The sequence below is a fragment of the Lineus longissimus genome, chromosome 17, assembly GCF_910592395.1.
Source record: "Lineus longissimus chromosome 17, tnLinLong1.2, whole genome shotgun sequence".
NCBI classification, from domain to species: domain Eukaryota; kingdom Metazoa; phylum Nemertea; class Pilidiophora; order Heteronemertea; family Lineidae; genus Lineus; species Lineus longissimus.
The window spans coordinates 15,964,281-15,986,020 of record NC_088324.1 but is presented as its reverse complement, the minus strand read 5'-3'; the positions used below and the strand labels follow the sequence as shown (position 1 = coordinate 15,986,020).

General features: G+C 41.9%; 4 protein-coding genes across 5 annotated transcripts; 2 read left to right on the top strand and 2 right to left on the bottom strand.

The window, feature by feature from the left end:
* The first annotated feature begins 405 nt into the window (after nucleotides 1–405).
* LOC135501148 (prostaglandin E synthase 2-like) lies at nucleotides 406–3,591 on the top strand. 2 transcript variants are annotated; one of them, XM_064793009.1, is made up of 7 exons: nucleotides 406–719; nucleotides 1,022–1,237; nucleotides 1,416–1,615; nucleotides 1,768–1,980; nucleotides 2,159–2,276; nucleotides 2,543–2,700; nucleotides 3,133–3,591. In XM_064793009.1, exons 1-6 carry the CDS (start codon nucleotides 411–413, stop codon nucleotides 2,687–2,689), a joined length of 1,203 nt encoding a protein of 400 aa, XP_064649079.1. In that variant the 5' UTR covers nucleotides 406–410; the 3' UTR covers nucleotides 2,690–2,700; nucleotides 3,133–3,591. The 2 variants fall into 2 exon arrangements, with proteins under 2 accessions (XP_064649079.1, XP_064649078.1); XM_064793008.1 differs by lacking the exon at nucleotides 3,133–3,591 and having other exon boundaries at nucleotides 2,543–3,113.
* A 37-nt stretch (nucleotides 3,592–3,628) lies between these two features.
* LOC135501147 (spliceosome RNA helicase DDX39B) lies at nucleotides 3,629–10,031 on the bottom strand. Its single transcript, XM_064793007.1, has 10 exons — nucleotides 9,940–10,031; nucleotides 8,881–9,093; nucleotides 8,511–8,638; nucleotides 7,978–8,254; nucleotides 7,630–7,748; nucleotides 6,199–6,330; nucleotides 5,811–5,920; nucleotides 4,944–5,088; nucleotides 4,573–4,720; nucleotides 3,629–4,321 (listed from the first exon to the last, which is right to left on the bottom strand). The coding sequence occupies exons 2-10, from the start codon at nucleotides 9,086–9,088 to the stop codon at nucleotides 4,299–4,301; spliced, it is 1,290 nt and encodes a 429-aa protein (XP_064649077.1). The 5' UTR covers nucleotides 9,089–9,093; nucleotides 9,940–10,031; the 3' UTR covers nucleotides 3,629–4,298.
* Nucleotides 10,032–10,313: 282 nt separating this feature from the next.
* Nucleotides 10,314–12,116, top strand: LOC135501352 (UPF0184 protein-like). The gene is made up of 2 exons (XM_064793420.1): nucleotides 10,314–10,452; nucleotides 10,842–12,116. Exons 1-2 carry the CDS (start codon nucleotides 10,374–10,376, stop codon nucleotides 11,123–11,125), a joined length of 363 nt encoding a protein of 120 aa, XP_064649490.1. The 5' UTR covers nucleotides 10,314–10,373; the 3' UTR covers nucleotides 11,126–12,116.
* Nucleotides 12,117–12,146: 30 nt separating this feature from the next.
* LOC135501351 (uncharacterized) lies at nucleotides 12,147–19,204 on the bottom strand. The gene is made up of 6 exons (XM_064793419.1): nucleotides 18,310–19,204; nucleotides 15,460–16,145; nucleotides 14,951–15,094; nucleotides 14,494–14,595; nucleotides 14,192–14,299; nucleotides 12,147–13,805 (listed from the first exon to the last, which is right to left on the bottom strand). Exons 1-6 carry the CDS (start codon nucleotides 19,118–19,120, stop codon nucleotides 13,686–13,688), a joined length of 1,971 nt encoding a protein of 656 aa, XP_064649489.1. The 5' UTR covers nucleotides 19,121–19,204; the 3' UTR covers nucleotides 12,147–13,685.
* Nucleotides 19,205–21,740: the final 2,536 nt, after the last annotated feature.

Genomic DNA, 21,740 nt, shown 5'->3' with positions numbered 1-21,740 from the left:
TTTTTTTGATTTTTGTGTAGCGTAAGCAACTGTCTTTCACAGGAGAATGGTCACTGTAAGAATTATTCAGGAAGAAATGTATAATATTTGGGGGTTTTCGTGATTGCCCGGCCAATTGGCAATATTGCCATTTGGGATGGTGAACAGAGCTAGGAGCAAATGCGACGCTTATGATTTATTTAAAGAAATAAAATGCCCAATTTAACATCCTGCAGAATCAGGGGAAGCGGGCGTTTCCAGTGATATATGACACGAATGGGTTGTCCTCATGCATTCACTTTGGAAACGCATTTTAAAATAGATGTTAATGGGGCACGTCTTCATCGCGTACATTTGGGAAAAACTCCCTAACGAGACCTTATGAGACCATAGTCCCTTTAAAAACTTACGAAACCAAGATGGCGGCCTCCATGAAGGTCACACGTTTTGCCAAATTTGGCCTACAAATTCATCGAAATCTCGAAAAGTGTCGAATTCTAAGCCCCAGCTCGATATTTCAACTGAAGCCCACATCCTTGCGCAACTTTTCCACCAAAAATTCATTTCGACCAAATCGCAATTTTGGAGAAATTTTGAATCGAAGTGGAGGCCGGCTCGGCATAGGGATTTCAGCATGTACATTTACACTAGGGGCTGTATTGTATTCGTTAACCAAGTCTCCATCAGGGAATGTTGCTGCTGCCTCCTCAGAGAGGCCTCAACATAAAATATCGAGAAAAGTAAGATGGATTCTTGTTAAATTTGTACGTTTTTCACTTATCTTTGATGATATATTTTACAGTTGAAGTGACCCGTCCTCAAGAATTGTCAAGACGTGACTGGATGGGAGACGAAGCCAGTTCGAATGTACTGTCGAGGCTTGGGTGGGTGGCTGTGTTGTGTGTAGAGGTTGACTTCATTGTTATTCAATGATGTTCAATAGCGTTTCTAATCTATCCCTAAAATTTCTCCTTTTTGTTCTTTGTTTTCAAATAAAAAAATTATAATGACAGTTCAACTTACTGTATTATTACCTTTTCAGGTCAGAACTCACACAGATAACACAGGCCTGAAGATAACGCTCTACCAGTATCAAACTTGTCCTTTCTGCTGTAAAGTAAGAGCGTTTCTGGATTACTACGGATTCAATTATGATGTCATCGAAGTCAACTCAGTCCGCCAGACAGAGATCAAGTGGTCTGGTTATAGGAAGGTTCCAATCGTGGTCATAGATGGATTGGGGCCAGATGGATATCTGGTAAGGAAACATGTTTCCATGTTTCACTGGCAGTGGCTATAGTAGTCATAATGTTTACATCAATATCATAACTGTATTGTCAGGTATACCGTAATCTCTACAATAGATCTCAGACAGCATTGGACTAGTGAAAAAGCTGTAGGTTCTTTTACTTGACTGTTACTCTTTTTCTCTGCAGGTTCTAAAAGATTCCACGGTCATCATTAGCATCCTAAAGTCATTCCTCTTGGACCGATCTCGCTCGATCAACTTGATACAGCAGTGCTATCCATCCTTGGAATCAAAAAATGAAAAAGGGAAAAAAGTTGTGGAGTTTCCTAATAGATACTTCTTGATGTACTTCGACTCCAAACCTGACAGATCACCAGAAGCTCTAAAGTGAGTCTAAGTGAACCACACTTCCATTGGACCAACTTGTTTTGCGCACTTACAAATGAACAATGTCCTTCGCTCCTCGTCTCATATCATACTAAGATGAAATTAGACTTGTAACATTTTTCTGTAGCTCATGATATGTTATCTTGTTGCAGACTAGAGAGGAAATGGAGGCGTTGGACAGATGATTGCCTGGTTCACATGTTGTCACCAAATGTCTACCGAACATTTTCTGAGGCGTTTCAAGCATTTAACTATTTTTCTGAAGTGGGAGAGTGGGAGCAGAATTTCTCTAATCTAGAACGAAAGATGGTCATCTATGTTGGAGCATTTGTCATGTACTTTATAGGCAAAGTGCTGAAAAGGAGGTAAGGTGTGATTTGGTGTTGTCCTTGTCTTAGATTGAGCGGAGAAAACAATCGGTGTTGTGTCAGATTCCTTGCTTAGTGGCAAAGGTAACAACATGTTGAACAAGTGATAGCATTTGTTATGCTCCTCTCCCCTATTTCACCATTTCTACCTGGAACTCATCCATCTTTTTTTCAGGCATAGCCTAAAAGATGATGTCCGTGTGTCACTGTATGACGCTCTGAATGAATGGACAACAGCTCTCGGGAAAAATCAAAAATACATGGGTGGAGATCAACCAAACCTTGGCGATTTGGTGAGTCCTTATCTGATATCTTACTGCATTCTATCACAATCCTTGGCAGTTCTTGCAGACTGGCATCTGTCTTGTTCAGGAAACTGTTGCATGCCATCAGAGTCAGTCAGATTTTAGAACTTCATAACTTAATCAGACAATTTTTCAACCTTGCATAGTTTCATGTACTGGTACCTAAAGTTCAAACTCATCAAGCCACTCATAAAATTGATGACTCAAGGTTTGTAACACGAGATAGTCCAAGTAAGCCATTCGTTTATTTTCAGTCTGCTTACGGCGCTCTTTCTTCCATCGAGGGATGTAATGCGTTTCAAGATGCGCTGAATAACACAAAGATCAGGAGATGGTATTCTGACATGAAGGAGATCGTGACAAGTCATGAAGGAGCTGAAGTGATCAAGATGGGGAAATAATGTCCAACTCTGTACGAAAATTGTATCCGAGAGGAAAGTGCCGACTTTGTCCAGTTGATTGAGACTCACTTAATGGGTGTTGTACCTTGATTGGTACCTTCTGTGATCACCTGTCTGTACATGTAGACATGAACCTGTGTGATGTCTCTCTCTCTATTGTCATTGATCTAGACAAAATATTCTAGAAAACTGTCCTCATTTGTTCCATTTTTTAGACCAATCATAATGTACATAATCAAGAATATGATGTGCAGCCTTGAAGTTGTGTGTGCTACATACATGTATCTGTGTGCTACATACATGTATCTGTGTGCTACATACATGTATCTGTGTGCTACATACATGTATCTGTGTGCTACATACATGTATCTAATGACGATTTCATGTAGATGTTATTTATTTAATACATGAATTGCAAAACCTCTTTTGTCATTGTTCTTCAGGAGAGTAAGATGATGGCGAGTGATCTGGCATCTGATAGGTGTTGATCTTGAATATGGTATTGCAACTAATATTTACCTGGCATATCTCCAGCCATAAAGTATGCTGGGCGGGATCAGAACAGAGGACATCTTTTCATTCCCAGGATGCCAACTTGACCACGGAAGGTGAACCCTTCTGGTCTCGTCTCGGAACAACGGACCAACTCCGATTCATGTCAGAGGACAACTTCTTGTGATTGTGACATTCAAAGTATGCCAACTTGACAATGGAGGGTGAACCCTTCTAGTCTCGTCTCGGAACAACGGACCAATTCCGATTCATGTCAGAGGACAACTTCTTGTGATTGTGACGAGGTGCAGGTGTTGTCCGTAGAAATCCATCGACTTTTGTAAACAGATATGTAAATTTGTTGGACTGATCATATTCGTGGCAGGGACTCAGCTCACCATTGCCAGACTGAAGATAGTAGAATGAAAACAACAGTAACATGTTAGCTAAGTTTACAATTTTTATTCTGTACAAAATGTTATATACTCTTGACACATCTAGCCACAGCATCAATTACAATAAATTTAAAATCTATACAAGACAGCGATGAACGTTCGAACTAATTTATTTAAAAAAATTACGATGACGAATGAACAAGATATTTAAAATAATAACATGTTATGCAAGGATCCCAAAGGCACGTGTGCTACTGCAAGAAGGACTTATAAAACACACAGGATGCTTTCCAAGCTCATCTGTGTTCGGCTGTTATTTTTCATTGGATGAAAACACAATAAATGCAGATATCTTTTGTCATACAATTGGACGACAGCACTTCTTACAGGAAGGTAGACCAGTGAAGCTAGTGGTACTGGAGTTCTTGGAACGATGTTCATGTTGTTTTAGTTTTGTCAGGGAGCAGAAACTTGACATTATGTCTTGGACAACACTTGCTTAAAAGAATCCTCCAGGACCCAAGATATCCTCACAATACGGATTGAAACTATGACAATAACTACACAGCAATATCTGCTCAAACCCGATCTCCCAGTCCAATTATAAGTCAACTTTCACTTGTAAAGATCTTTTGCACACGATTTGCTGAATCCTTCATTCCACGAAGTCTCTCCTTGAAAGGAAGCCATCTTTGATCTCCTTTGTTCTCAGCAACAAGTCTCTATTCCGCTGCACCAACATCAACTGAAAAGGAGACATCAGTTTATCAACAGCTCCTGCTCAAGCTTCCAATCTTAGCCAGCACTTGTATTCAGTCACCAACAGTTCAAAAGCTTCAGATTGTGCAGATAGGGTGCAATGGCCTCCTCTGGCTCTTGTAGGCACAACACAATTCACGTGGCAGCAAACTACCTCCCTCAAATGATTATCATTAAGACAAAGAGCCCAAGGCAATGTTGCTGATTGAAAATAATCGAAGCAGCATTTCAACTTACGGTAGCAGCTGATGTCTATCTCATCAGGTAACGATGTAATGTTGACCTCAAACCTTTCCTGGACGTCATTCAGTACTTGTGCATCATTCTCATCCGATACAAACGTGATGGCCAGACCCTTGGTACCAAATCGTCCAGCTCGGGCAACCTGGAAAGTAACAAACACAAGTTGATGACTATTTGAAATATTCAAATCTGACTTAAGTGCCCGACAAGTGGTCTTTCAGATTCCTTTACTATTAGGATTCATGTAGGCTCAGGTCTGGGTTTGTAGGACAACATCATGTGGAGAAGCGTGCCAAACCTGGAGTCATTTGTCACATCAAGAATATGTCTGTTTCTGGCATCAGAATTGGTGACAGAATACTTACCCTGTGGAGATAAGTGTCGGAATTCTCTGGCATGTCATAGTTGAACACAATGTTTACTCGCTCGATATCCATACCACGACCAAACAAGTTGGTGGCGACCAAGATACGCTTCTGGAAATCTTTGAACTTTTTGTATCGGTCCAACCTGCAAGAGAAACACTAGAGATTACAAACATGCTTAGTACCGGTCCAACCTGCAAGAGAAACACTAGAGATTACAAACATGCTTAGTACCGGTCCAACCTGCAAGAGAAACACTAGAGATTACAAACATGCTTAGTACCGGTCCAACCTGCAAGAGAAACACTAGAGATTACAAACATGCTTAGTACCGGTCCAACCTGCAAGAGAAACACTAGAGATTACAAACATGCTGAGTACCGGTCCAACCTGCAAGAGAAACACTAGAGATTACAAACATGCTTAGTACCGGTCCAACCTGCAAGAGAAACACTAGAGATTACAAACATGCTTAGTACCGGTCCAACCTGCAAGAGAAACACTAGAGATTACAAACATGCTTATTAGAGAACCTTGAGCCATGATAACCGTAACAAGTAGATACACGTCAACCTTCAACTTACTTCCTACATGTATTTGGTTTGAGGTATTTGTCCTTCACAATTCCAGCATGGATCTTGAGAACCAATTGCTTTTAGTAGTACAGTGGAACCTCCATTAGCGGACACCTCTCTATTAAGGACAACCTCTCTATAAAGGACACTTTGTTTGGTCCCAAATTGGTTGTTTGCATTCAATTCGACCTCTCTAATCAGGACACCTCTTTATTAAGGACAGCACTTGTCAGTCCCGAGGGTGTTCATTAAAGAGAGGTTCTACTGTAGTTTGATGTGAGGGACTACTCACCTTTCTTCTTGTGACATTCCTCTGTGTATGGCAATGGCTGGGAAGTTCTGTTCAACAAGGAGCTGTGCGAGGGCGATGCAGCGCTGTACAGACTTGACAAAGATGATCACCTGTAAGGGGAAGAGACTGCTTTAAAAGCTGCAGAGATGAGCAGACACAGGCAACAAAATACAACTCACTGGGGACAAAACTCAGATATCAATGTCAATATTAGAAAGAGGCAGTTACATTATGCATATGGCATCAGCACCAAGAAGCAGTTGAGCATCAGCCAATCACTACCGACCAGCAGGTGGCACCTTAGGAAGACTTTACCAACAGATCCAGTACAAATGTGATTCAGGGGAGCCAAACTAGAGAGTTGATCTACTGAGCACTGTGGCTTTACCTGATTGAACTCCAACACATCAAGGAGATCAAACATCTTCCTGTTCTTCTCGGTGTCTTTCAACTTGACGTAATGTTGATGGAGACCATGGAGGGTCAGTTTGGAGTCGTCATCCACATATACTTCCATGGGCTAGAAGAGAATGAAACGTGTGGCAAGTGCCTAGGGGGGCCAACTAGAATAAGGAAAAGTTCTCAGCAAACACAGTGTTTGCTGAATAAGAAGTTCTTATTGTCAACAGTTGAATCATGAAGGTAGAAAATCTCCACTTGTTTAGTTTTTCTAAGGCTTATCCAACAAACGCATAGCGAAGCCACAACCAGCCAACTTCAAAACTCCATACTTTTCTTACATTTTTACCAAGTTATTTTTTGTAATATTCAAAAGTCACAACAATGAGAGGAGTTTATCATATATCTTGAGAGAATCAAGCTATTCTAAAAGCAAGAAATAAAACGTGTTATACTGCCTTGTTACAAGACAGACCATCAGGATGGGAGATCACCGTCCACTTCATCAAGGGCCATCGTCCGACATTCACCTTACATCCTCCCAGCCAGGTCCCAGGTTGGTCACTCTTGGGTTCGAGGTTGGCAGACCACCAGTCGACTCTGATTAATTCAGCTCAACAGGGCAGACATAGATGGGGCAGCGCAGGTTAGCGATGTATCATTCCACGGTGGAAAGATGAAAGAAACATAGGGCTCCTTCTGCGATAACGGTTCTGTTTTGGTCGCAAGACCTCCACAGCGCGATTTGACGATCCAGATGCCGTAGTCGCAAGACTGTGGCATTGCGCAAAGTTCATGGTGGACGAGCCCAGATCGCGAGACCTGGGAAATGCGAAAGAAATGCGGAATAGAACAGCACAACTTTTGAGGCCAAAACTTTTTTTTTTTTTGAATAATTTTTATGATTTTTACAAAACTTTAAAAGAACTGATAGTGCGCAAGCAATTTTGTTGTTTTTTACATTAGGGCTGCAGAAACTTTGGAAAAAGACAAGGAGACATCACTTTCATCAAGGAAGTTTTAGAAAGAATTTGTCTGGTTATAGAAATTGAATATGTTGGCCACAAGAAATTAGCAATTAATTTTGAATTATTTTAGAATTAGATGGTGCAATATTGAGGAAAACTTTGATGGCAAACCGCATGTCATGGGACGAATGTGTGCGATCATGGCGGCGTATGACTCCAGACCCAGGTCACAGAACCCAAGTCAATGGTTGACAGATCCACTTATTACGCGAGACTCGGGTCGCAAAACCCAAGTTGGGACGATTCAGCCGGATGCGAGAAAACTGGCCGCGAGTCTCCACACTCAGGTCGCAAAACCCAAGTGAGATGATTTGACGATTCGGTGTGGCGATCACTCCATGTCAGGTGGCGACGGAAACTAGAGGTGTAGAAATACTCGGAATGTGAATTACATCTTGCATGAACTTCTTGCAGACTGGTCGGATCTCCTTGGAAAGTGTGGCGCTGAACATCATCACTTGTTTCTCATGGGGTGTTGCTCGGAAGATCTCCTGGACGTCTCCTCGCATATCTGAAGCAGTCAAGAGACTGAGGTGAGATGAATTGCCATCCAAAAACTTTCATCCAAGTATTTTGCTTGAGAATTGAACAGCAGTCTTCTGCCTTTTGCTCTTCAGCACAATTTGATAGCCCGTTACACTATAACTATGCCAAAAATGTGCATAACGCCAAATGAATCGGATCACTTCAAGAAGCATTTAACTCAGTAATTCTGAAAATTTCCCTTTTCACATTCTTACCTAACTGCTCCAACATTTTGTCACACTCATCAAGGATGAAATGCTTGACATGTTTTAGATTGAGGGCCTTGGACCGCGAGAGTGCCAGAATCCTGCCTGGTGTGCCAACGACAATGTGAGGACAGTTCTTCTTGATAGTGTCTTCATCCTTCTTGATCGCAATGCCTCCGAAAAAGACAGCGATCTTGGCGCCGGTCATGTACTTGCTGAAGCGCTCGTACTCCTTGGAGATTTGGAAGGCCAATTCTCGGGTGTGGCAGAGGACAAGGACAGATACCTGGAGAAAGATAGTGGGCAAATCAGCAACTTTCCTCATGGACAACAAAACACTGCACATTACTGATGAACTATTTCTTTCCCATTGGCCACATCAAATTCATTGAAATGTGGATGTGACAACTCTAGGAGTTTACAGACTTCAGGGCTGCTACAGCATGCCGTTAGCATGTTCAGGGTTCATTCAAATCATCCAGAGTGACAGACCAAGTCTAATTCACAGGACATTGATAATCTCTTGAGGCTATAATACTAACCTGTCCCTCCACGACCTCGAGCTGCTGTAGAGTAGCGAGCACAAAAACAGCTGTCTTGCCCATACCAGATTTGGCCTGTGTCAGAACATCCATCGAGAGAATGGCCTGGGGAATACACTCGTGCTGAACTGAAAGGGAAACAAGTACCAGTCAAGCAAAGACCATTGCACCACATGATAGAATACAATTCAAACAGAATGGAAAAGTAGATGGTTCTACCTCAAAATCGGTCAAAATCTCCACAACCTTTTTTTGATACAAAACCAATAATACAACTGACCTCCATCGGCCTAGTAGCCTAAGTAGGTATAGCGGCACAGGAAATGTAATAACTAGAGTGATTATTGTTCCGCCTGCCGACACCACTCACCTTCTGACGGATGCTCAAAACCGCAGTCGACAATGGCCCTGAGCAGTTCTGGCTTGAGTAGGAAGTCCCTGAAGCCTGAGCTGTGGATGGATACGTAGGTGCCCTTGACATCCTTCTTGGCGGTCGCATCGCCGGCTCCCTCATTGGCTGTCTCCTGCTCCTCTTCTTCGTAGTCCAAAAGTTCATTCTCTACATCATTTTCGGCCATGGTGACTAGAAATGGAAGGAAATGGAAATGGTCAGGGACCCACTATGCCCATGGAGGCTGGAACGACATGACTGTTGAGTGTTGTAGGCAATCATCATCATCAAAGAAGGCATCTTGGTCCAAAATTGGACCCTTACTTAAAGAATTTGCTAAGCAGCGCATGGGGTCAGCTGGTGTAGATAAAGCTCCGTTTGAGCTCTTACCAGTGATAGTTATAAAAATCGACAAAAAATCCAGACCTAATATTAACGAGTAGGCCTAGGTGCTTCCCCATGCGCCTCGTTTTCAGATGCCAATGTGAGGTAGGCCTATATTACGCCCCAGTACATACATACATACAATGGTACATAACATAACGGTACTGCAATAGGCTTTTAGCCTGTAGCAGGTTTTTTCTTCAATACTTTTGTTTGTGTGGGCATGGCGGGGTGTGTACGGAATTCGATGATTGATCTAGGTTCTGTGCTGTACTGTACTGTAGTGTACAGTAGCACCTCGACTAGCTATGCCTATTATGGTTGCACTGCTGTGCCCACATTTGAGCTTTTTTTTTTGCTGCGAGTCTTAAGCCTGAAGACTTAATTTGTTGTACATGCAGTCAGCAAAAACATTTTGTTTACCTCCTGTAACAGCTTGTATACAAACTGTACACAGCATGTACATCAATACACGGCACAGTCAACAACAAAGAGCCGACGAAGCCGGCTTTTCAGAGGTGGCAATTCAGTCAAAATCAGCACTCGTACAAAACAATATGACAAACTGCAGGTACTTTAGTAACCTAGATATCAAGTAAATTTATTTACACGGAGTAAATTGGAATAGAAAAGCGGATGATGAGCGATATTTACCTGCGGTTTTCTCAGGAAACGACTGAACAAGAAAGTCAAAATGGCGAGAGGGATTATAATTGGGCAATAATTGACCGAGCAATGAGACCCGCCTTGTGATTGGCTGCCAGGATCTGGCCCTTTAAAGACCTAATTAGGAAAAACAGGCACTAATTAGCACATTTGAAGATCTAAACAGCCACATTAGATTCAATTCAAGTCAAGTTCAAGTGTCGTAACCCAATAATTTCCAAATCAGCAGTGTAATTAGTAAGTTCCTTGAAATTGTATTTGTGCCAGGAAATTCAACCACCAATCAGAAACTACGGCCTTACAAACCACTTCGGGAATATTGGTCACGTGGTCAACTAGCAAGTCACATGATACTTCATTTTCCAGGAAACTGTTTTGGCTTTAAGAAAACTTCTCAAAATCTCAAATTTTAGGCTGTTAACATGACCAATCGTCGCAGTGGTGAAAACTCTGGTAGTCCAACAATGAATGATCATGAAAATGTGGAGGATATTGTGCAAGGTAATGAACTCGTTCCATAAACAGCAACCAACTGGTACCCAAAATTACTTCCCGTCTTAATTTGGTCATTGCTAATGGCTGTAAAATCGGCCAAGAGCTGTGCAACTTTTCAGATAGCATCTCCTCTGGCTCTGTCCTTCCTTGTTTCTCTTCTTCTGTGTTCTCAATCTCCCCTTCTTGTCCATAGGTTCTGGGTGAGTACAATATTTGATGGGATTTACAATGCTGACAATGTCACATCCCATACTGACAATGATTCACAATGGTCAACCTGACTGAGTGAACAGACTGTATTTATGTAAACTTCAGCTGTTGTCCGGTGATGTCTTTTGTTTGATGCATTGATGAATAAGAACATGTTACACATTGACAATCTGTTTGGTTTCCAGAATATGATGCACTGAACAACACACTTGACATGCTGGACGGGTGTCTGGATCAACTGGAGCACAGGAACGACTCACTGTTTGCTAAATTGGAGGATTTACTTCAGTCAAGTAAGGAGACAAGGGAAGAATTAGCAAGTGCGGCTGAGAGTGTCAGAGAGGACCTTGCACAGGGGGACGAGGATGATGTAGAAAAGTCCAAAGATGGGGACGAGGATGTGAATCAGGCTGGGCCACATGGGACAGACGTCAAGCATTCAAAATCTCACGATAAGGAAGGAAGTTGATGAGGAAGCCGTGTCGTAATCTCATTTCAAAATAAGTGTTTATCGGTGTTGCAGGTCATTCTAGTCCAACTGTGTGTTGGGGACAGGGTGTCCAATGGATTCATGTGCTTTGTTCATTCTCATCTCAATGTGACTAAAACACAGAAGAAACAATTGTAAGAATGGATTATTTTCCAGTCAAACTGACATTGCTAGTTTGCCCTGTGGTCCACTGTGATATAGACAGACTGAATGAAGCTGGATCAGTGAAATGATTGTGAAAATAATCTCAGATGGTGTTTGTGTTCGACCTGTGCTATGCATGTTACCTTTAAGAGCATCAAAAGACTACAAAAGCTAACATAATTTTCAATTTCAAACCGAGAAACATCAACCATGAATAGAGGCTATTTGTTTTCATTGAGAAAGACTGTAAATCATAGCAGAAGCCATCAGGACCATCTCTAGATAACATGCAACACAGGTCCTGCAATCTTAACGGTCCTGGACAGCTCCTGTGTGAGTTTACAGCATTTGTCAGGTTTGAAAACCAAAAATCCATATCTGTGATAGCACTTTATTTCCATTACCATTCCATTTCTCATAGATCATAAGTGTTTATTCCAATAGGAAATTCTCCCAATGCGGTCGGTCTTTAGATATTTTTTGAATGTTTTCAATGCAAAAAAGTCATGAGGGAGTTTTGAAATTAACGGTACAGCTATACAAAGTTATGTCAACATTGTCACCAAATTAATCTTTTGAACAACAGTGTGGTCACTTGTGCATCTGGAGCAAAACAATGTGCATGATCACAACATTGTGCCAGCAGTGAATTTAACCGCAGTTTCCTGATGTATCAATGGTGATGGCCCCTGGGAGATTTAACACTCGTGACTCTTTCTAATTATTACATCAACCTCTATTTACATCTTGTCATACCCATGGAGTAAGTTCACCGGGAAGCCAGATTTTATCTAATAAAAGCATGATCAGTGTATCTCATGGATATTTGTGTGCAATAAAGAAGAAAACATGGCTATAAATATATAATATTTTATTTCCTTCTTGCTTTGAATAAGCTTTTCGTATTCTACAAGGCATCAGAAATGCCAGAGAAATCACAGGAATGTAAGGCATACATTGTGAATGATGAGCTCAAAGTTTCAAATTGATAAGCTAGCAATTGATGCTACTCAATAGAGCAGAACGAATCCCATCTCGAAGGAAAGAGCCGGCATCAGGCAGTGAATTGTTTCCGATTCATTAACTGTTCCAATGACTCTATTACCAAGACACGGAACGCTGATGAGGAGGATCATTAGTGATTACGAAATCTCATCCAACATGTGATCATAAAACTGATTGGTGATTAGGAGAATGCTGCACATGACTGAATCTATTGGTATTAACCCCGAGAATTCAGAGACAATTAGTCTTCAACGCATAATCAATGAGATCCATAATGGTCAAGTTGCATTGAGGAGTCCAGATATGACAACTCCTCCTAATGAACAGAACATATTGTTAACGCTTAAAGTCCAAGCTACTTTCATAGTAAATCAAAATTCTGTCGAAAACTATAAACTTTCCTAATAAATCATATTCTAAATAACATCTCTTTCAAAGGTATGATTCTACCATCATTTTCTAATAAAAGTGTAAATATGGAATGTTTGGTTGTAGCATATTACGTAAAGGTATTTGAGCACAACATTTACATAGAAAATCTCAAGGTACAATGTATACAAATGCAATATCCTATCACTACAAGAGGGAGGCTCTTTGACAAGCTATGAGTTATAAAGTTTGCAAAAACACTTACATCAAAAATTTCTCCCAAAATATGACATTTTTTACATCACACTACGATCTATCATCTAATTTCCATGAAAACATCAAATTTTTTTACTACTTTTCACATAATCTTACCAATGAAATAGAATTGTAATGTTACATTTAAGTAATCATATCACTCAGCAATATATCTACCAACAGAACACAGCAGTAAGTACCCATGCAACGTACCTATAATCTAGCTATCCCTTTCAACAAGGGTGAAAATGCACATATTTTATTGAGCTCGGAGCAGAAAAAGGGCAGCAACACAAAATGTTATGTCTTGAGACATCAAGAGATCATTCGCTGGGCAGAAGAGTAAATGACATAAAACACGTGGATAACTACTAGACATCACGGCCACCAAAAAGGCTGCCATCAGCAAGTGGTGTTCCGAACAGATATGATTGTGTGATCCAAAATCTTTCGGATATAGGTATTCACCATTCACACTCAATTTGTGCAACCTTAGCAGAGTTTGTTCAATGAATGTTTACACGACGCCAGGTGGGATTGTAAAGACTCAAAGAAAGCAAGCAGAGTGAGACCTCTTATGCTGGTTACCTGAGACCACATCATTTCTCCATAGTGATGTCAATTTCAAACAACTCCTTTAATAATCATAACTATGCTAGAGCCTATAGAGGACACCACAGTTCTCAGCAATGTCAACCTAAGGTGCTTCCTACTTCCATGTTCCAATCGGTCCATGTTACAACCTCCATTCTAAAGTCTCCCATCGTCACATCATGCTAGCATCCTCGACAGGCCGTCGTTTCGCACGCTCCTCAAATAATTCCCGAACTAATAACAACTTTTCTTTTTCTAACTGTGCTATTCTGTCTTTTTTCTCTGAAACCTCCTGTAAGAGAGTAAGGAAAACAAGCGATAAGAAAAACCTGGCTATCTGTAGAAAAGTACCGAATTTGTATAATCTTCAAAAACGAAACTTGTACCAATGGAGATAATATCCAACTTTCTGTCAGGTCAATGGTTTTGATGTCAGATGTCATTACTTTTTGTCTAAGAGTGAAGTGTGTGGAACAGCACATAACTGACATTCCTCTATGACAGGAAAGAGTCCGTCCGTATCAAGAGGATATTCCACATTGCCAGAGCTGTAGGAAGTACTGTTGACTGTACCCAGGTGGCAGCACCAACCCATAACCAGACATCTCTGTAAGTTGTAATGTCCAGGACATCATGTCCGAGCAGCATTCTGATCCAATGCAACAAGCCAAATGTTACCTGAGTTAGGAGTTGTGTTTGATTGTGTAATCGGTCTAATCGTTCATCATCGTAGTCCATGCTCGGTCTTTGTGAGGGGAGGGCCAGGTTCATATGGAGAGGGAAACCCTGCAATAAGATAGTACAGAAATTAGTGATGAAACACACCAATTCGACCGCAAAGCATGTCTAACTCAACTGATGCTGAGACATTTCTCTAAGCCACTCACTCTGCTCAGAATCAAACAGCTTTCACTATTGACATCACTTCAAATTGAAGACACATTCTGCCGATGTATGTCCTACTCCAGTACGGTGCTTACCCTCTCTGAACTCTCCACCAACGCCTCAAGTTGCTGGTTCACCTCAAAGATCCTCGCCTTCTGGAAGTTCATCCTCTCCAGCTGTGCTTCGACTGAGTAGTCCTGAAAGTGCAAAGTTCACAAATGTTGTGATAAATCTCAGTGTTGAACTGAAGTCTGTTTTGGAGAAGTTTTGACCAGCTCTCTCGTACAAACCATTGAAAGAGTAAAGTACTAACCTCATTATACTGTCCTTAAAATCCTCATGCTCAACAAGACCAAATGTAGCCTCTTGTAAACAGTCACCTCTAAGTATTCCAATACAAATGACTCTATTGTCGAATCAAGCCAATGGAGGCCACATTTCCCAATGGGTACCGACAGCAAACCAACAGCTTAATGAGTGTGTACCCAGTGACAGTAACAACACAGATCAACCAAAGCCTGGTCTTCGTGTATTCAACACCAATCTCCCTACCATGTGTTGTGACCTTCCAATATTCTTCTGTTTTTCCTGAATGTTCTGTATCTGTTTCTGATACCATTCCCTTGCTCGGTCGACGGCCTCTGAACCCTGCAGCAAGATGTCACGCTCTTGCTCTAACTGCTTCATGCGCTTCACCTGGAAAGGTATGATGAAGACTGAGAGATGTACCAACCAGGCCACATGAGAGTGAACAACAAGACTGAATAATCCATAACAAGAAGCTATCAGGAGATTTGTATCTGGCCAGATGACTTTAACTTGGAGAGACAACTCTGTCTTGATTATGGAACAGAGTGCCAGTCTCATTGTCATCCGTCGACAGATTTAACTTGAACCATAAACACGCAGAGATTGCTTTGGTAATATTGTTGGTGTTAACTATGAGTTACATTGAAATCTTACAATTGTCTTGCTTGAGGTATCCTTCTCCATCTGTAGCCACTGTGGACAACTGGACTTACTGACAGTGAAGGTAAACCGTGTGAAGAAAGCAAACTTACCACATTAAAGTCAACGCCATTCTGCAGCGTATGCCGCCTTGGCTCCCTCACTTTGCGGTAAGTGTGCTTGGGTGGTGGTGACGTCACATGACTCACGGGATCACTGGATCGCGCCACGGGTCCTCGGTAGTCTAAGTCATGCGGCTGCATCGCTGACAAAACAATTCGTTCTGGTGTCCTCGGCACATGTTGTGCCACCTGGTTATAAATTTGTTCAACTTCCTCATCCTCGTGTAATGGAGGGAAATAACTTGAAGTCCGTATATTAGCTTGTTTATGTCCTTGTTGATGATATTGACCACCAGGAGGAGCTGACGGTGAACGGTCACGTTGAGGTTTGCCTGGGCTGTTTCCATGGTGACCATACTGATTCTTGTTTGGACTCACAGGGATGTACTGGTTTTGAGGTGTCGGACTGACAGGGCTGTTATAATAGCTCTGATTGGTCGGACTCACAGGATTGTTACGATTGGTGGGACTGACCGGAATGTTGTAATGATTTTGATTGGTTGGACTGACAGGGCTGTTGTGAGTGTTTTGATTGGATGGTGGGATGATGTAGCGATCACGTGATCTACTTGGTGCGTAATGATACCGGTTGCTGATGAGGTCGTCATTGGCAGAACTGTGCCGTTTGTTCTCTTTGTTTTCTTGACTCGGTGGGCTGAGGGGACGGTTCGATGGCACTGAAAACACACAACAAAAACACACGTTTTAAAATGTCTACAAATATGAGTTAGTTTCATTTCGAACAAAGCCCTTGTACAACTCCTTGAACTCTGGAAAACCGGCTGTTAAGTCTTTTATAGCAGATTGAATACTGTATGTGGCACTTTGACAGCTATAACTTGATAACTTGGAACCACCAGTTAAGTTTAACAAGGTGTAATCAGCTGGTAATTGGTCTTCACAGATCGTTTGACACCATTGTAAAAATTTGTACATAAGGAATGTTGGGTTAATCTGGCAGTGTTTACTCATGACCTGGTAGAACTCGTAGTTTTCAAATTAAAAAAAAAAAATTCATAATCTCACAATTTCAACATTATCGTAGACGAGAGTCACTCCCCAATATAACCATGTAAACATTCAATATTTGATCAGCTATATTTATTCACCACTCAAATCACACTGACCCATTTTATCAACTTGAAAACGTACTATCAAACTAAGTAACCGGCTCACTGGGCTATGATTTACATAAATCATTTTCTGAACTTTTTTGGCCAAAAACAAACTGGATGCACTAGAGATTTAGTGTGTAACCTAGCACACAATTATTATAAAATAATATATTTTCAGAGTATCATAATATTTTCATTTCAAAAGATATTATGTCCTTATAACTCTGACAGAAATGTTACAGGTGTAAAACATGAGTCGTTGCAGGGGACAAAATGGCACACTTTGTAATCCTTTTTCACAAAAGAGTCTAATTTGACAAACAAGGGTTTAGAAGTCTGAGTAGTTTGTCAGGGTTCTGAGAGGATAAGCCATGCCACGTGCACCTGTTACACAACTTATTGTTGACATCCAATGAGCCAAGGAGTCAGGTCTCACAATCCCTGTGCCATACCTTGCACTTCACATTGAAATTAGATTACAAATACAATTTATTCATTCATTTGGCCTTGTTAAACTGAACCGGTCTCGATCCTGATCAAACCCACAACGTTTAAATGGGGCTATTGACATTCTGTTTGGTATGGCCGCTTGGCCTAATAATGACATAACGGGCATGATCAACGGACCATCTGGGACCACAAATGTCATGAATGTATGCGAGGTTTTAAAAAAATATATTTTGTTGCATTGCAACATTCAAAAAGACCAATCAGATTCAACAGCTATGGCAATACGTGTAATGCCAACTTTAAACTTGTAACACAAGATTTAAAGTATTTCAAAGTGTCCTTTATTTGAAATGTTAGCAATGTAATGCTTTCTTTGATAAATCAGAAAACAAGATATTACTGAGCTGTCCCTGTAAAAAGATCTTGCAAAAAAGATTATCTGTTCATTTTCTGTTTGTCAGTTTGAGGAGCAGAAAAATTGCTAAATGACCTGAAGCGGAGTCTCCACGTCACAAAAGAACCTTGCCCACTCAGATTCCTTTACTGGTTATTTTAGGTACAATACCGCAGGGGACAATCCTTTACAAAAGACTTTACCTAGTTTTTTTGTGCTCTGCTCATGGATTGAATGAATGAATAGATCAGTCAACATAACCAGAGTGAATAAAGAAGAGGTTCCCCATCATACAGAAATATACCTGTCATAAAGACCAAACAACAGTTGATTTCAAATATTGAGAGCAAGTGTAGTTCAGTAGAAGACAGGTCCCATTCACAAGACAATACCAAACTTTCAGAATCAGAAACTTTCGGTTAAGTGCGTTGTTGGAGGGCATTCAACCGGACAATATACACTCTGTGTTTTCCATCATGTATGTCATGTATGGAGCTTTTGGAAAGGTGATTGTTCTGTATGGCATGACTTGTGATAAATGTCCTCACATATTTTATGGATAAACGAAGCAATGAAATATGAGTAAATGTTTGTCAGGCTAATCAAGTTAGAATAGATAAGAGGCACAATATACTTCAAATACACCTCAGTATTGTGATGCAGTGTTGAACGGTCTTCTTGGGATTAGCTAGAAAAAGAATGTCAAATTTAGAGACCTCCGAGTTTGTGTGAGGATTGTAATAATTGATCTTCAAGGACAAGATGACACAGCATCCATCAATCACTTATTTATATATCATGTATATATTCACATCGCCAAAATCTGTAAATAGCAAGATAAATAAGAAGATAATGATAACCTAGAATAGATTTCGTACCCACCTATTGCATCCATCGATTGCGTCTTTGACCCTCTTGCGAGTGGAACGCCAGCATGTGTCCCAGGTTGCACAGAAGTGCTGGTTCCCCTAGTCTCAAACTTCTGAATCATGCTCGATACATTGTCACTTTGAGATCGGTCTCTGGGCCACTTTTTTGTCATCAGTGCGCTATCTGATTTAGACTGTTGTTGGTTAGGGTCCCTTTCAGATAGGGGGTGCCCGTGAAACACTGATTTTGATTCCCGATTCATTGGTGGAACTTGGTTCTCATTTTGAATGTTCTGTTGCACTTTTGGAGTGATATTTGGACGGACGGTCGCTGTTGTTCGTCCATGCCGTTGGGGACTGAGGGCTCGCTCGGCTCTGTCTGACAGATGAACTGTTGTTGTCGTTGTTCCTTGATAAGCCATGCCGTGAGCTCCTTTTAAACCTGGATGGTCTGGCCGATAATTTGCAAGAGTGACCGGTACTGACGTACTTCGTGGATGATCTCGCTGACGATAGAAATTCTTTTCGGCATGGGAACTAAAATTTCGGTGACCTTCCGTCATCGATGGGAACAATGCAGTTTTTAATGCAGAGACAAAGCTTTCAAAATTGATCAGTCCACTTTTCGCTGTCGCTCTTTTTAAACACGGTAACACACCCATTGGCAAACCACGTACAGCATTCTCGTCCCAATATTTTTCAATATCTGTGAAAAATACATAGCCAGAACGATCGCAATCCAAAATGTCGAATAACACCCTCAAAGAACACACAAACTGCTTTGGGAGCCCCCCAAAAGCAGCAGACGCATGCTGGCCAGCCATTCTCACTTTGTACAGTGTTTACTTTCTAAATTCACGAGTGAAAGACCATTTCCTTCATAACCATTGAATTGATAAGTGGTTCCCAAAAATAACGCTTATTGGCTGAACATCATTTAGTGTGTTCGATTATTAGCGCGGCGCTTGCGCGACAAAGGAGGTTCCATGGTGACGTCACAGCATTTTTTCGAAATGGCGGTTCCAATGTAAACAAAGACACGTGTTGCACTCCAGGTTTTTATCGATTATAAAATCACATGAACTACCTAAATAAACAATCACGAACTAATACCCCAAAGTACGGTGGCTGGGAAAGGACATCGAAAAAAAAAATTCTCGGCGGGACGACTTATTATGTCGGGGGGGACGACTTAGTAAGTCGGGGCAGGCCGAATCAGTCCTGGCTGCTCCACCGTGTTGACAACATGATTCGAGTGATGAGACAGTCACAGCCAGGCCGCATCAATCTTCGCCGCACTGCCTAGTAAGGCGAGAGAGATGAGACAGTCAGAGCCAGGCCGAATCAGTCCTGGCTGCTCCACCGTGTTGACAATAATTATGGTGAGAGAGATGAGACAGTCACAGCCAGGCCAAATCAGTCTTGGCTGCTCTGCCAAGTTGTCAACATGGTGAAAGAGATGAGGCAGTCACAGCCAGGCCGAATCAGTCCTGGCTGCTCCACCGTGTTGACAACATGATGAGAGAGATGAGGAAGTCACAACCAGGCCGAATCAGTCCTGGCTGCTCCACCGCGTTGACAACATGATGCGTGTGATGAGACAGTCACAGCCAGGCCGCAGCAATCTTCGCCGCACTGCCTAGTTGTTAATAAGGCGAGAGAGATGAGACAGTCAGAGCCAGGCCGAATCAGTTCTGGCTGCTCCACCGTGTTGACAATAATTATGGTGAGAGAGATGAGACAGTTACAGCCAGGCCAAATCAGTCTTGGCTGCTCTGCCAAGTTGTCAACATGGTGAGAGAGATGAGGCAGTCACAGCCAGGCCGAATCAGTCCTGGCTGCTCCACCGTGTTCACAACATGATGAGAGAGATGAGGAAGTCACAGGGGTGTCTCAACCTCAGATAGGCCAGGTCACAATGATAGTCAGGCTATAAGAAAATAATGTCGGGACGGTGGGAGACAGAGTTGCCAATAAGCACAAGAATCTTTCAAACACACAAGACTCAATCTGAAGATTGAAGACATACATTATAACTGTCTTCTCTGCAGAAGGGTCGAGCTGTTGTGTCAGATCTACATTGCACGATTCTAGGAGGAGAAGGAGAATTCAACAACCATGTTCTTATATTGCGTGTTGACTGGTTCAATATATCAGATCCTACTTGCTGACTTTGAGCTGGTAATCCGTGGGTCAGTCTCCGCCCTTACGAAAAAAATCTCAGATTCACCATGGTAAAATCGGAGTTGACCATGCTCACCATGGTGAATGCAGCGTTCACCATGATGAATTCAAAGTTTACCATGCTCACCATGGTGAATGTAGAATTTACCATGCTCACCATGATCAAATATTTCACCGTCCTAATTCACTATGGTGAAGTGCTGTCAGTTTGCCATGGTGAAATTATTTTATCCTTATTTTATCCTGCACCAACACCTAGCACTTTCTCACCCCCAATACTTGACCTGACCCAATGTATGTCTGCCCTTATCAGCCCAGAAACTCCCCAACCCAAGCAAAATCATGAAGGCCATCGCACTATTTCGTCCGTCTTCTGTCATGGTACAGGCAACGGCAATTGCGATTGGTGAAATTCCAATATCTCTTTGTCTGTGGGATGTCGAAACAATCGGCCTCTGCCTGCTGCTTATCTAATGAGATTGTGAAGGCCTTGACACAACCTAAAAACTCTGAAACAACTACCCTCTGCCTGCTGGTTATCTGGTCAGGTTGGGTAGACCTTGACACAACTTAAAAATTATACCAAGGTTACCACTAATAGACTTTGGAGACGACAGGACAGCCTACGTCAAAACCAACCTCTTCCAGCTGGTTATCTGGTCAGGTTGGGAAGACATTGTCACAACTTCAAAGGGTCCTTTAGCTGTACAAGACAACATTACACTTGCGTTCTACATGGCGATACAAGACAGCTGATTTGGTTGTACCGTGGTAATCATCTATGGGACAACCAACATCTGCCAGCTGGTGGGAAGACATTGTCACAACTTCAAAGGGTCCTTTAGCTGTACAAGACAACATTACACTTGCGTTCTACATGGGCGATACAAGACAACTGATTTGGTTGTACCATGGTAATCATCTCACAAGGGCGGACAATGGAACAACCAACGTCTGCCAGCTGGTTATCTTGTCAGATCCGATACCCAATCTCCCGGTCTTCGGTCCGCCTGTCGAATTTTACATGCACCCGCTGAAATTCTCTAGTCGAGTGAGGTTTGACAACGATGATCACCATTGACGACGCTTGGAGAATGGGGCCTAGCACCAGAGCGGTCGGGCTCGATTCATACTGGGCATGCGCTTCAAGGCCTGAGATCCGGTGCTTAGCGAAGCGCGGCGCAAGAAATTGTACGCGCTACAGATGATTTATGTCGTTTGCCGGCTCTGTTAGCATAGCATTAGACTCTTTCATCAGTC

Excerpts from the sequence above, each read along its gene's own strand:
- LOC135501148 (XM_064793009.1), top strand. The coding sequence starts at position 411 with ATGAAGGTCACACGTTTTGCCAAATTTGGCCTACAAATTCATCGAAAT. Across the intron at positions 720-1,021 it reads AACATAAAATATCGAGAAAA|GTCAGAACTCACACAGATAA; the intron begins GTAAGATGGATT and ends TTACCTTTTCAG. Across the intron at positions 1,238-1,415 it reads TGGGGCCAGATGGATATCTG|GTTCTAAAAGATTCCACGGT; the intron begins GTAAGGAAACAT and ends TTTTCTCTGCAG.
- LOC135501147 (XM_064793007.1), bottom strand. The coding sequence starts at position 9,088 with ATGGCCGAAAATGATGTAGAGAATGAACTTTTGGACTACGAAGAAGAG. Across the intron at positions 8,255-8,510 it reads TCGAGGTCGTGGAGGGACAG|GTATCTGTCCTTGTCCTCTG; the intron begins GTTAGTATTATA and ends ATCTTTCTCCAG. Across the intron at positions 6,331-7,629 it reads GCAAGAAGTTCATGCAAGAT|CCCATGGAAGTATATGTGGA; the intron begins GTAATTCACATT and ends ATTCTCTTCTAG.
- LOC135501351 (XM_064793419.1), bottom strand. The coding sequence starts at position 19,120 with ATGGCTGGCCAGCATGCGTCTGCTGCTTTTGGGGGGCTCCCAAAGCAG. Across the intron at positions 16,146-18,309 it reads GCAATCGATGGATGCAATAG|TGCCATCGAACCGTCCCCTC; the intron begins GTGGGTACGAAA and ends GTGTGTTTTCAG. Across the intron at positions 14,596-14,950 it reads TTGGAAGGTCACAACACATG|GACTACTCAGTCGAAGCACA; the intron begins GTAGGGAGATTG and ends TTGCACTTTCAG.
- LOC135501352 (XM_064793420.1), top strand. The coding sequence starts at position 10,374 with ATGACCAATCGTCGCAGTGGTGAAAACTCTGGTAGTCCAACAATGAAT. Across the intron at positions 10,453-10,841 it reads TGTGGAGGATATTGTGCAAG|AATATGATGCACTGAACAAC; the intron begins GTAATGAACTCG and ends TTTGGTTTCCAG.